The sequence below is a fragment of the Gymnodraco acuticeps genome, unplaced genomic scaffold (genome assembly GCF_902827175.1).
Source record: "Gymnodraco acuticeps unplaced genomic scaffold, fGymAcu1.1, whole genome shotgun sequence".
In the NCBI taxonomy this organism is placed as follows: domain Eukaryota; kingdom Metazoa; phylum Chordata; class Actinopteri; order Perciformes; family Bathydraconidae; genus Gymnodraco; species Gymnodraco acuticeps.
Window position 1 is genome coordinate 2555321 of NW_022992150.1, and position 14590 is coordinate 2569910.

The 14590-nt window shown below is 39.0% G+C and overlaps 1 protein-coding gene across 2 annotated transcripts in view; it reads left to right on the forward strand.

Annotated features, from left to right (window-relative positions):
* npas2 (neuronal PAS domain protein 2) overlaps window positions 1-14590 on the forward strand; it is a 76956-nt gene that overhangs the window by 41029 nt on the left and 21337 nt on the right. Inside the window, exons 1-3 of one of the 2 annotated variants that reach the window (XM_034204087.1) lie at window positions 3696-4064; window positions 11022-11221; window positions 13571-13627. In XM_034204087.1, the coding sequence (XP_034059978.1) occupies window positions 11166-11221; window positions 13571-13627 (113 nt within the window). In that variant the 5' untranslated portion in view covers window positions 3696-4064; window positions 11022-11165. Of the gene's footprint in view, window positions 1-3695; window positions 4065-11021; window positions 11222-13570; window positions 13628-14590 lie in introns of those variants that run through there. The other variant, XM_034204088.1, reaches the window with a different exon arrangement.

The following is a 14590-nucleotide window of genomic DNA, read 5'->3' on the forward strand; positions in this document are numbered from 1 at the left end:
AACAGTTGGCCGAAAACCGAATGCCGAAAGGCCGAAAATGATTAATAGAAATATATATATATATATATATATAATGTATACATTTTTTACCAATGTTGTTCAGCTACCTGATTATGGAAATAGACATGATTATGGCAAAACTTAACTTAAATAATAATCACTATTATGGGTCCATAAAACATTTATTCAGCACTTTTGAATGCATACAGTACATTTATATATGTCATGTATTATTGCTAAAAAACATTATATCGCAGTCTTAGTGTCGCCAACTCGTTTCTAATATGCAAAAGACAACAAATGCGTCTATGATGTATTTTCGATCAGACGAGATCTCTCTCCCCCGTCTGTGTGCGAGGGGGCGGGGCAGTTTACACACACGCAGCTGCTACATGCAGCGGAGCACACTGCGGAGATGGCGGAGAGAAGGCGCTTCGAGGTGTGGTTAAACGTTACCCGTCTCGATGTGGAGAATACTTGTTACCATAAGTGCAATAAGAGTTTAGCATGTAAGCACGAACAATTTGTCTAAACATTTAGCAAAAGTGCACCGCATGCAGACGGAGGAATGTACCGGGTTCGACCGTCTTTCTAGCAGCTCTGTAGCCCCATCCACGAGTAACGTTTCCACGTCAGGTGTTATGTATGCTAGCAGCTACACGGAGTTAACTACATTATACAAACATGGGTTAATGATTAGAGGTAACTGAGTTATTTAGTTTGTTAAAATGTCAGCTATTCTGTTTACAATTCTGTCATCAGATTATTTAATACGATTTGTTAAAGGCTCAGGGCAATCTCGATGACAAAGGTCAATGTCCCCCCCCCCTGTGAGCCGCGAGCATGGTCGCCGCGTCTTTATTACGTCATCACAACAACACGTTAGGTTACCAACGTAAGCCTGTTCTGACATTCGGTGATATTTTTTCGGTGCTAAAACCCTTTCGGCCGAAAGCCGAAAGGGCCTTTTTAACCATTTTCGGCCGATAATTTTCGGTGGCCGAATATTCGGTGCATCCCTAATTATACTCCTAAAACAACATGCATGTTATGGATGTTCAGATACTCCTTTTATTGCTCTTGACCAAGTCACCTCAGAATTAGAGTAGAATAACATTTAGGGTCAAATGCAGAGGACAATTAGGGCAAAATATTTTTTTCACTTTAATTTAAAGGGGGGGAGGGAATACAAAAATGTGGTTATAATGAAGTATATGGTACAAATCTTGTAGGTTAACAGTCCCTCATTTATTATTCAGATGGATCAACTGATTATACTAATAATAAAGTCAAAATAGTTTTTAGAATATTGAATTATAGTGTATTTTTTCAAAAAAGCAGTTACTGGTATACGATTAAAACTGGTATCTAAAGGGTTACATTTGTATCGTAATTAATTAAATCATTATGTAAATTCTTCATGAAATTTTTTAGGAACAGGGCATTAAGTGCAAATTGAAATTGTTTACGAAATATGAAAATATATTAAAAGATTATACAGATAATACAAAATAGGACCAATGTTGTCAATGGCTGCCTACTCCACTCTCCCCCATCTCATAGAAGTTTCCAAAGATTTTCATAATCATGCTTTTTGGTCTCAATTTTTCTGGCTCTTGCTTTCGGATTGTTAGCTAAGCAATGGCTTTGAAGCCAAGTCTTGACATATACCTCTGGTCTGAACTTGTTCAGTGGAGGGCCGACACACTTGATGAAAAGCAAGGCTGACATGCTTTTTCACGTTCACACTCAGCTGTGGAGATGACCAGAGTGTTCACTGCTTGAAGGAGGGGTTTCAGCTCTACTGGTGCTGGTGGTATCATTTCATCAACAGTTTTGAGTCTTACCAGCTAGCTAACACGAGAGAAAAACGTAGCTAAACTCCAAACTAAGTTGTTATTGCTGCTTATGTCCATAGATTCCACCTTTGGTGACTAAAGTAATGAGTAATGACTAAGATTACTGATTATTGACTTACCTGAAATGTTATTTTTAGTATTTTTAAATATGAAGTCCCTCAGATCGCGTTGTCCTCCTGGTTGCTTGGCCATTGTGATGACCGTTACCTGCGCTTCTGGCATCGATCAAACAGGCGCATCACGGCGCTCTGGCGCCCTCTAGGGCACTCGCATAGTATAGCGTCAGTGACTCGGTAAAAATGTCATTGCGTGTGTGCGTGCTCCCTCCCTCACAGTATTTGACTCAAAATGCGCACAATTAATGTTGAAATAGCAGTAATACCAGTGCCACGTTCATTGATAAAATTACATAAGGGATGGCAGTTTTAGAAGGGGGGTGATTTTGACCGTTTTTATTTCAGGGGGGATGCTATCCCCCCTCATCCCCCCTCAACTCGAGTACTGGATATAAGGGATATATGCACTGTACTTCACTTTTATTAATATTGTATGCTGAAAAGCGTATATTACAGCACGATTTTTTGTTGAATAGATTTGAGTGCTTCAAAATGTTGGGTCGCGATGTATTGACCAAGTAAAAAGTGGGTCCCGAGGCCTGACCTGTTGAGAACCGCTGGGCTAGAGCTTGTACTGGCATGATTTGATTGGCTGACGCTTCCGTCGAAGCTTCAAAAGTTGAACATTGCTCAACTTTTGAAGCGAGCAACGCGAGCAAAGTGAAGCGATGCTCCCACAATGCAGTTCGGCAAAGCGTGACGTCACCCCATTCAAAGTGAATGGGCAGAAGCGTTGAAGCTTCAACGTACGCCTCCGTGTGGACGGCCTGTAAGCAGAATTCTAGGGTATCATGAGTATTTTCTGCTGTTTTATACTATATTTGAGTTTGTTTATCTGAACACCTTATTTCTCTTGTGCATTAAGAACAGTTGTGTTAGGGCATGATTTAACAATAAAAAGGTTATACAGTATAAAATACCACGTACTGTACGCCCTCCCATGCCACCCTGGCATGACCTCTTGCCCCCCCTTTGCCACCCCATGTAAAATGTTCAAGAACCGCCACTGCACACACGCATGCATGCACACACACAAATGCGTACGCACACACACAACAGTGAAGTAGTATTCAGATGCTTTACTTGAGTAAATTATCAATGCACTACTGTCAAAATTGAAGTTGAAGTCCTGCATTTAGAATCTTACTTTGGTACAAGTACAAAGGTATAGTATCAAAAGTAAAAGTAATCATTGTGCAGAAAAAGTGCCTTTATGTGTATATAATTATATTTATATGTGACCTTTCTAGATAATATGGTTGCATCACGTAGTTATGTTGTAGAGTAGACAAACAAAGTTCTGATTGACTTTTTGTAAAATACTTAAATAATTTCACTCTTTTCTGAGTTGCTCCACTCGTTTAGTTTTTAGAGATGCATTTTATTAAAAGTAGCTTAAACTGTTTGATAAAGGTAGTGGGGTAAACTTACATTGTTTCTCTTTCAAATGTAGTGGAATAGAGGTATAAAGTAGCACAACATGGAAATACTCAAGTAAAGTGAGAGAAGGCCTACCTCCAAATTGTAGTACAGTACTTGAGTAAATGTACTTAGTTACTTCCCACACACACATTACACATCAACATGTCATTTAGTGGGGTGCGTGCTATTATGCATAAAGCACATGCTAAATATTACAATCACCCCCCGGTCACTACAGGTTTCTGTCGGTTGTGCTCATGTGCTGCACACTGCTTATGCTGCTGCTCCTGCCGTCGTTAGCCGAGTATTGAGCTACCAGCTGACCTACTTTCTCTCAGCCACTCGGTCCTGTTTACAAGTCCCTGCCAGCGGAGGATGTGGAGTACAGTGCCTGGAAAATAGACAGACACAGCCCGCAACTAGCAAACACCACAAAAGGGACATTTAGCTGGTGTGTTTTGTTGATAAATGAGGACTGTCAAAGCCACAGACAGCTCACCGGCGATCAATAACAGCACGTTTTTAACTTAGGCGTTGTTATGCAATGTAACGCTTTCGGTGCTCTCGTGGTGGTGACGTTAAGCTGCTATGCTGTAGTTTAAAAAAATGAACAGATTGGTTAAAGTTAAGTGTCGACCATTCTTTCTTCTGGACACACGTTTTCAAGGTAGGTGAGATTTAATGTAAGCTTTCAGTGTCGCGTTGTTATAACATCAAAGTTCACCAGCGTTTTAAAGGAGAGGTGTTCGACAGCATGCTTAGCTTTTTTCAATTATGCTTACTCCTGTCAGACTGCTTAGGCTGAATATATTGTGTGGATTACGGGAGTCTTGTATGAGCAACGTTACAAGAGCTCTTGAATGCTGCTTACATGTTTTCAGCGCACAGTCATTCTAGTGCCCTCGTTACAAGGTTGAAATAACACATTTCTTCCCCCCGTTTGTACCTCTGCTGATGGTGACATGCATGGTAAAACACTGAAGGGATTGTCAAACGTCAGAGAGCAAAATGTTAAAAGTCACGGGAAAATAAATCCTTTAATAATTTCTCAACGGGTTTAGGTCAGGCTGATGTTACCCAACCTGGCAGCTTTAAGTCTACTGGAGTTCACATGTCTTTCACTAACCCACTGTTTTTCATTTTAGCCCAGTATTTTTGACTTCTCATTTGCACTTGACACAGTTTTATTACACAGAGGTCTACGGATGAAGTGTGACAGAATTACTTATTTACTATAGGCTGCTGGAAGTTAAAGGGTCATTGAGTGTACTCATTGGCCCACCCACTGTTTTTATGGCTAGGTGTGTAACCTATAGTAGCCAAGGGTTTCCTTATCAGTCAACAACAAAAATCCCCCCAGAAATAATGCTTTTACAACTTACAATATTTGTTTTAAACATTTAGAATTTTCTAAATGTACCCCATTGCAAATATATTTATTTTCTAAATAAATGCTAAGATATTGATAAACAAAGGACCACCAGATGAATTCCTGATCACAAAGGTGTTGGACATTGTGATGTTATCATGTACAGTATGTATTGTAATATTTACCCACAATAAGCATTTATGGGTAAATGAAAGCAAATTAGTGAAATATGATTTCAAATTATTTGAGATGTAAGATCAAACAGGCGTATGTGTCAAATCAATAATTTCCAGCTGAACTAAAACAATTGTCCAGCCCAGTTAATGTTTACCTGACAGATCAAAACCAGCTGCAGGGGGAGGTGGTCCGGCAATGTAAACTTTACACACACATACAGTAGCAGTCACTACTCCAGTTCTCTACCAGCACAACAGCAGTATCACACTGCAAGCTCTTCAGCTGGAACCCATTGTATTTTTGAAGACTGTTGAAGCGTACAGGTAGCATTTTCTCACAAGCACTCTGTCACCTGATTTATTAATTGTGTATGTGTGAGCAATGATACATAAGCTTGATAAACCCTCTAATAACTCTACTCTGAATGGTCAGCAGCACTTAATGAGTGGGTGTATTGTGTTATTCCAGATAGGGCTGGGTAATATATTGATATGAGACTGAATTTAATAATCAAACATTGCCTGTGTGCCGGTTTTCAAATCTCAATAATGAGAAACTGCTGTGAATATCTGAGCTGGTGAGACTGTTGGGTTCGAACTTGAAGTTTGAAGGGTCATCTTTACTGACCATTTCTGGTTTGTCGATTTCAAACTAGAAAGTATGCAACCAATATGGATTCTATATTGAAATATATTGAGAAAAGGTTTCTGAATGCAGAAATCCAGTATTGCCATTAAACAATTATTTTCCAGGTTTTGGTAACATTGCCTATAATGGCCACATTTGCCTAGAGATATGAAGAGGTCAGAGGTTAGATGCAAATTGTTTAAGCCAAATTCTAATATTTGGGTCATAGGATAAACCAAAGTACACTCAGAGAACGCAGACCTCTACCAAAGCTATTTCCATAAGTAAAAAATAATGCGTATATCTGCCTCTTGATACATAACCGCTCCAAAATGTAATGTGTTTTTCTTTGGTCTATACTACACACTTCCAGCAAGTTTTATGAAAAGCGGGTCAGAAGTTTTTCTGTAATCCTGCTGACAGTTTAATATGGAGGTAATTATCTGCCAAGATAATAGAAGCAAGCTTGCTCAGTATGTCACAAGTGAACAAAGTAGGTCTCTTTGCTCTTTGGGCTTCCAATAGATTAAAGATAAACTGCACTAATGTGAATGAATGAATGAATTACCCAGTAAACTGATCAACACTTAAAGAAGTCTGGGTGTTTAGCTCTTATCTGCTTCAAGACTTTGAAACTGTGTCCTTGTGACAAAACAGTGAGTCAGATCTGAATATAGTTCTCAGTACGGACATGCTGTGCATCCGATGAAAGTATGTGCATGCCATCCATATGGAAAAATCTATAATAAATCACATATGGCAGCAAATCGTTTTCAGCTCCAATCCTTACGTGCTGGGGCCGACAGACCACACCTCAATCTCTGATCAAACTGGTATTCTGTCTCTGACGGCTCTGAGGAAAATATCTGCTGTCAAGATCTCTCTCATCTGACTGACTGGTGTAAGGAACACAACCTTGTCCTTAACACCTCCAAAACTAAGGAGCTCATTGTTGATTTCAGGAGGACAAAAAAGGAAGTCCATCTCCCCCTCCACATCCATGGAGAAGCAGTGGAGAGCGTGGAAGACCTACGGTTCCTTGGAGTCAACATCTCCAATAAATTAACATGGACCTCAAACACCTCAAACCTGGTGAAAAAGGCACAGCAGAGACTGTTTTTCCTGAGGAAACTAAGACAGGCCAGGCTTCCACAAAAACTGCTGGTAAACTTCTATCGGTCGACCATTGAAAGCACCCTGTCCAGCTGCATAACTGTGTGGTACACCAGCTGCACAGCCGCAGAGCGGAAGGACCTGCAACGGGTGGTGAAGGCTGCTCAGCGCATCGTTGGGACTGAGCTGCCCAACCTTGATAACATCTACAAAAGTCGACTGCAGAAGAAAGCCAGCAGTATCATCAGAGACATCACACACCCCGGCCACTCACTGTTCGAACCGCTGCCATCCGGCAGACGGTTCAGGTCAATAAAAGCACGCACCAACAGACTGAAGAACAGCTTCTTTCCCAGAGCTGTGGCCTCCATCACTCCCATCCCTGTCCAACCACTAAACGCACTATAATATGCACACATACAAACACACTACTAGGGATGGGTATCGTTTGAAATTTATCGATTCCGATTTCGATTCCGGTTCTGCTTATCGATTCCGGTTCTTATCGATTCCCCGTTTCGATTCAAAAATTGTAAAATAAAGAGGTCAAACGTTTAGATAACAAAAATATATTTATTCTTAAAAGCTTTAACTGAAATTGTTACTAAAAAATATACATGCAATACAAATGTATTGCACAATAGCTGTGCTTTATTTTAACTGAGCTATGCCTGTGGCAAGCTATTAACAGGCATTACACTTTGCCTTTTATTTTTATTTTTTAGTGTAGTGGAGCCTCACTTCAGAGTGTTTACCGCGACCTATCTTTGGTGTTATGAAGTGACTGAGCTCGTGAAATGTCTACGGGAGGGCGGGGGAGCATCGCTGCGGGGCAACTGTGGACCTCTGTCGCCTGTCAGCGCAATTTATATGATGCCGTTTAAAAAAATGAAGGGCGATGCCGGCCGTCAGCGTACCGAGCCGGCCGTCAACGGCCCGCTGACGACCGGCCGTTCTGTGATTCTCCAGGTCCGCCCTGTATTCCACCGGGTCACCGCAACACCGCGGAGCAGACGGACCCGCTGGAATACAGGGTCTACCGCGTTTAGGAACCGTTAAGCAGAACCGAAATTGTGTATTTTGTATGGGTACCCGGTACCCGGCATTTTCTTATCGGTTCTCATCTGGAACCGAGTTTCGGTTCCCAACCCTACACACTACTTCCCATCAAAGACTGCAGCCTAAAATACCATGTTATTTATTTATATATTTATTAAGTATCAACTGATATTTTTTTAGTAACTATTTATATTTAAACATTGTAGCTTTATATATTTTAACATTCTGGTAAAGTGCATATGATGACCCTGATTATTATTGCTACTATCTCTGCTTTATCACTGTTTTTATGGATGTGTTCTTATTTATGTTATGTATTGCATTGAGAGATGCCAACTGAATTTCGTTGCACTGATGTGTGATGACAATAAAGATATATTCTATTCTATATTCTATTCTTCTGTTCCAAGGCTTCTACAAGCAATCGTTATCGTAAAGTTACTGATGGTTTCAGAAACAATCCGTATGCTCAAAAAGTATGCATCATTAACTGAGAGCCACACACAGGTGTTAGTAATCTCTAAAGGAGGATCTGACAGAAAGCATGACCTCATTTAATTTGAATCTGCATGAAAGTGGAAAGATGCGGGGAAACAGGGTTTTTTCAGATGTCGTTTTTCTCAAGGCATTAAAAAGACTCGAAATATATTTAAAAATATGCACTGTGCTAATGCTGTTTGCCTGGTGAGTAGAGTGAAATTAAATATACAAAGGAGCAACATTATATCCCACAACAAGCTATAGGGTGAGGTGTGAGGTTCGGTTGGTGACAGCAGGGGCTTTTCCTCCATTAAACTTTAAAAGAAAGGAAACCGACACTGCCTCCAGAAAAACACACAGTTATTCCAACCCCGCTTTTCCTGTACGTTTAGGAATAAAGCAATTTCTTGTCAGAGTAACAGTCTCCATCCTTTTACAGCCTGTTTACTTCCTGAGTTTACTCATGAACTTGAACTTCAGTGTACTGACTGTCATGAGTTCAGGTTGCTGGTTAAAGGCTTTAAATACTAAGGCACAAGTGTAATTAGACTCTGTTTTTTTTTTAGAGGTTAACCTTGCAAGGTGTGGTAGGTTTAACCTCATTACTTTAGAAGAATGCTGGTTGTATGGGAGGTTTTGTTTTACACAGCTTTGCAAAGGCAATACGTATAGGTTAACGTTGCATGCGCTATTCTTGATGCACTGAAAATTGCTTTTTTTCTCTATTAGAATTTTTTTGTAGTAGGCTAAATTGTATTACCAGCGTGGATTTATTTGTTATATGTTGCTTAAATGAAAATGTGTTTCTCGTTTTGTCAATACGCACCTATGTTTTTCATTTAGTTATTCTATCAACATTTTATGATACATTACAGTTCTATATGAGATAATTCTCAAGCTGAAATCAGTAGTTTGGCAGTAAGTGAGTAGAGCAGAGCAATTATTGCAAGTGTTTGCTCAGCAATTGCAATTTTCTTTGATGCTGATCATGAATGTCATGATCAATTTCGGAAAAATAGTGACCCAATTAAATAATAGCTCAGATTGTCTTTAACAATTAAGAGCTTGAGTCCTTGGCAGTTCAACCTCCTTTGGTGCAACGTTTTCTCCCTGCTGCTTTCCATTTGAATGGGTTTATGTGGATGGGAGGGAAGGAGGAGGTGTCGGGTTGTTAACAATAATTAAGACTCATGGAAAAGTGCGTTTCAATTATCCTGGTTTGTGCAAGTCATTCCTACCTTCTATGAAAGTAAGCCTGTGGGAACATTTGAGAAAACTGTGCACAGCAGGGACTGGTGGTTTTAGAGCATAAAGTAACATTTAGATTTTAAATGAGCCTTAGGTCAGAGTGACATGATTTTGGTTGAACTGTTTCACTCTTCTGAATTCTCTAATTGGCCATAAAAGGGGGCATTATTCACTGTTTTCAAATCCCTTATGAGTGTAGGAATTTCAGTGACGATGCAAACCAAAGATGAAACTGTACACATGTATCTTTGCCTTTAAGACAATCTAGGGATATATGTATACTTTTTCTTTAGCAATACAATGTTTATTGTGGTTAATCCTAGACATTATCAGCACATGGGGTTTACATCTGCCCATGTGATGATGTGAATCGTATACAACTGAAGTTTCTGAAATCAGCTGGCTGTCACGCTCCTTGGAACACTTGAGATGCAATGCCCTGCGTTTTTTGGGGCCAGATAAGCATTTATTCTAGAGTGACAGTGTTGAAAGGTGAAGATCGAGGGGATGACAAGGATCACAGGGAGCCTGTACCTGCCAGCTCTAACCACTGCAATCTCCTGCTTTGTCACTTGAAATGTACCTTTTTTCCAATTAGATTGTACATCCTTTAATCCATTAGCTATACCTGCTTATCCTATAAAGGTTTATTTGAGCCAATCCTTGCTGATATCAGGCAAGAGACTGAGTACATCCTGGACCGGCCGCCAGTCGATCACAGGGCAGAGGCACAGAGTATTCAGGGTTACAATACATCACTCTGAAGTTAATATTCCTCCTCTGACAATGGGTTTCAAATGTATTTTAAATTAAGGAAAATAATTTAGGATACATTTCCTGAGTTACACCACCAAATTCACTTTACCTACCAACTGCAATAATACCCTTGATATACAATTAACCTGTTAAGCCCCAAGGTCCCCCTCGGCGGGTACTTTTTTTTTTTTTTTCACGACACTGTGTCTCAGGGGATCTTAAGATTTAAGAACCTATTAATGTGTCATACCAGATTAACGGGAATCTCAGCTAACTGACGTTACAAACCATTTTTACCAAAACAAAACACAAGTCTCATAAGAAGCATCTAAATGACCCCTGCCTGAGCCAAAAATGCTAACGCACTTTGGCACAGAACTCAAGATAAAATATACCCTTATTACTTATCGTAGCATTCTTAGTTAAATCCATAATGGATGTTGTCTAACCTTGACAACAGAGGATGTGAAGGAGGCGGCTGTTCCACACTTTATTTTCTTTGCTGGGTTATCAAAAGAGCTTTCTGCCTCAGACAGTTTTCTAGGTCAGGGGAACACCTCCTGTGAAAAACACTTCTTTAGTAATGAAGTACTGTAACCAGGTAGTTGAAGATTGCTAGTGCACTTTACATTGCATTATTAATGGTTACCCAACAATAGTAAAAAAAAAAGATGATTGGAGGTTGTATGTCCCAAATGTCACCTGCTTATGTTTTCTTGGGTTAAATAACACAGCTCCTCTGCTAAATGACCACTTACAGGATGCTGTAATCCATTTTGTGTGTTTTCCCCCCAGGATTTGGCGTTTCTTTGATGGACTTGAGAAGGCTGTGGGCAACTGGTCCGTGAGATGTTTTTTCCAAAAGGGTGCTCAGACGAGGTCAGCGCGGATGGGACTAATGAGATCTGAGAGCGGGCCTGGCTGGGGACAGGAGTGAGCATGGACAATCTTTCTGACTTCGGGGGCACCTGTCCATCCACACACAGGGAATGGGAGTGAGTATCCAAACTAGTTCACTCTGTGATCTCTATTGTTCTTCTGTTACACACTGTACTTTATACGTTCACATTTCTATTGTCATACAAACAGTTCTTCAAAATGTAGGTTATTCCTCATTAAAATGTTGCACTAGTAAATATAAAAGGGGACAAAAACCTGAGCTGGGATACGTTGGGACTTTTATTTCCTTCCATGAAAGCTTTATTCAAACTATAATTTTAGCCGTTTTCTGATGCACACAAAAAAAAAAAAGTTTCCTTTTTAATTATATGAAACACATCTCTTCCCTCCTAAAGTATTTCGTCTATGATCCTTAGAAGTACCTCTGGCTTATACAGTAGACCTAAAGTAAAATAGCTTTTGTAATTTTGTCCTCGATATTATCTCAATTCCTCCTCTTTCACTATTTAATATTTCAATGGTAAGTTAGATGAGAATGTGAGTTCACTATTAATTAAGGAATAGATCAATTATAGTAAACAAGTGTATGGGTGAAAGGGATTTCTAAAAAGGATCCTGAGAAATGTTTTGCAGCCTACATTTAAAATGTACAGCACCACAAGACACAAGAGAAAATGTTAAACAAGTGTTAAAATACATTCCAATAATTAATTCAGTAAATGAAAGCTCCTTACAATCGAAATAATTGGTGTCATGCCAATTGTGTAACCCCCCAGCTATATAAATATAGATATATTGAGTATAAAGTACACGTTGAGTTGCCATCTGCAAAGCAGGGAACATTTCTCACAGATGTGATCAGAACACTTACATTTGCGGGATCTGTGATCATTTCTAAACGACAGTTGGAAATGTATTTATTTACATTGGCTAATTACAAGTGTTATTCTTATGTTTTTTTTTTTACTAATTCTCTAATTCTAATGATCTTCTTGTTTTTAAAGGTACTTCTGCTTAATGTCTTGTATAAAAAGTCCTCATAAGAATACATCCTTATTATTACTCTTTATGAATATTGATCTAACACATGCAGAGTTACACCCACACATAGAAACCAGCAACCATTATATTTCTGACTTCTGCTTGCTTTCAGTTTCCATTATGCACTGTATCTCATCTTTCATTTAGAAAAGCCTTATGCCCCTCATGTATGAGCGTGGCTTTTTTAATGCTCTGGACACACCAATAGCTCACTGTGCACATGGAACAAAATGTGGTTTTACCATTTGTTATGTGCATTTTCAAATGATCGTACCTCATTACTCATGTAGGAAAATATAATTTAAATTAAAAAGCGCAAAATAAATCTAAATCCTAAAGTAGATTCAAGGGGTTTTTACAATCTGAACAGCATACAACAGCCTCAATCCTTAAACCCTCAATTTGGATAACATGAACTCCCTTTATAGAAAAGCCCTTCTTTGAAGAAAAAACGAGGAATCCTGAGGAGTAACTGTATATATCTAGACAATATTACCATTTAGGTATTGCAATTTATAAATAAGAAACAGGCATCTTATGTGGTCTATAAATACATAAAGTATAGAGTTTGAGGCAGGCCTTAAACTCAAACCTGAATCTTTAGAAATGGAAACTCTCTGGACCTAACTAAGAGCAGAAGTCTGGTGGCACTCCTTAGAGTTGTAATCTGTAATATGCTGTAGTAACATGCACAGAGTAACTCACAACTGGCCCTATTATTCAGGGTAAAGTCTTATTTGTACTAGGCTTTATGACTTTATGATTATGTTTATTACCATTGATGAACTTGTGACAGATTATGAAAGTCCGGCCGTGCTGCCCCGGCCACAGATAGTAAACACCTACTGGCAGTAATGTGTGAAAACGATAAGACTAGCTGCTAATAAACCCTCTGCTCTGTGACACAGCAGGAGGTTGCATACATCAAATGTGATTCCACATGTTGAACTTGCTGCCATATTTCCTGCTATGATCAAACAGTGTGAGCCTGAGTGTGCATGAACCAAAAATAGGAAGTTTGCATGCATGACCCGTTAAATAATACAGGAGACAAACAAGGCAGCTCATCTGGGTTACCGGGTTATTTGAATAGAATCGTGGCACTAAATGTAGCCAGTGGGATTACAGTGTGTCTCTGTTTACATCCTTAATTTATCCGACTCGCAGACACATTATGACAAATCACAGAAGATACAGCACATGTACCAAATGATTGAAGAATTCCATTGAGCTGCTTCGGTTTCAGTGTCCTAGTACTGAAAACACTAGGACAAGTAAATGCTTTAAAGGTCTATTGTGAAAGGGTGAAAAATGTATCATGACTAAATGTAAATGCTATTACCTGATGGCCCTTTTAAATCATCAAATAATTTACATTTGTCTTGTCCCCCTGTGTTTTCCAGCACCAACAGCTGTGTGGACGATTTAATGGATGAAGATGAGAAAGACAAGGCAAAAAGGTATTTCGTTTTTCATTTATTTCATAAAGGAAGTCTGTAATATCTGAGTAACATACAGGATGTTATATTAATGATTATTACTAAATTCATTTTTAGTTTCTCTGTCTGCCTGGAAAACATGCATCTTTTGTGAAAGTCATCCTTTTAAAAAAACCTTAAAGCCTAATCTCATGTCATGGTTAAGAATGAAATCCATGGAAATTCAAGTATTTCCGAAATAGATTCAGGTAAAACTGCGCTCATGAGTGGTAATGACTTTGTTCACCTCTTGCTCCTCCTTCACACATTTCTAGACATTCATTAATTCTCAATGTAAGAGCACCAGCTATAAAGTTATCCGCTGTATGACTTCTTTCTTTTAGATTTGTATTAAAAAAATATATTTTCTATGATTGCTGACTGTCATGTTGGAGAAGCTTTGTTGAATCTTTACAAATGAATATGTCCCGCTTCCCTGAAGATACCTTCTTCCGACTAATTTGACTAATGTGTAATTTCTGGAATTACATTTCTTATTACATTAACCTTAAATTCACTAAATGGTACGTATGAATGTACCATCTCAGATTAGTCGATCTCAAATCACAACTGAATCCTTTTTCTTGTAAAAGCTGCATTAATAACTTCTTGGTACAGAGGGAATCCAACACAAGCTGACAGACACACCGCTTTTGAATTGTTACCGCTACATATCTAACGGACGGGGAGCAAAAGGAGTATTCCTTTGGAGTTGTGTTTTGACCACCTTTTGTTCCTAATGTAAATGTAAATCTAATATTCTCAACAAAAAAAAAAAAATCCTTCAGCTTTCTAACATCGTCTTTCTGCTGTTCGCCATGTAACACTTTCACACTACTTTCCTAAACACTTTTAATACTGCTCTAAAATTAAGTGTGGCTGTGACCACGTTTAGAGCCATAGCTGATGGAAACACATTAGGAAGGATATAAATAAAAAAAGAGG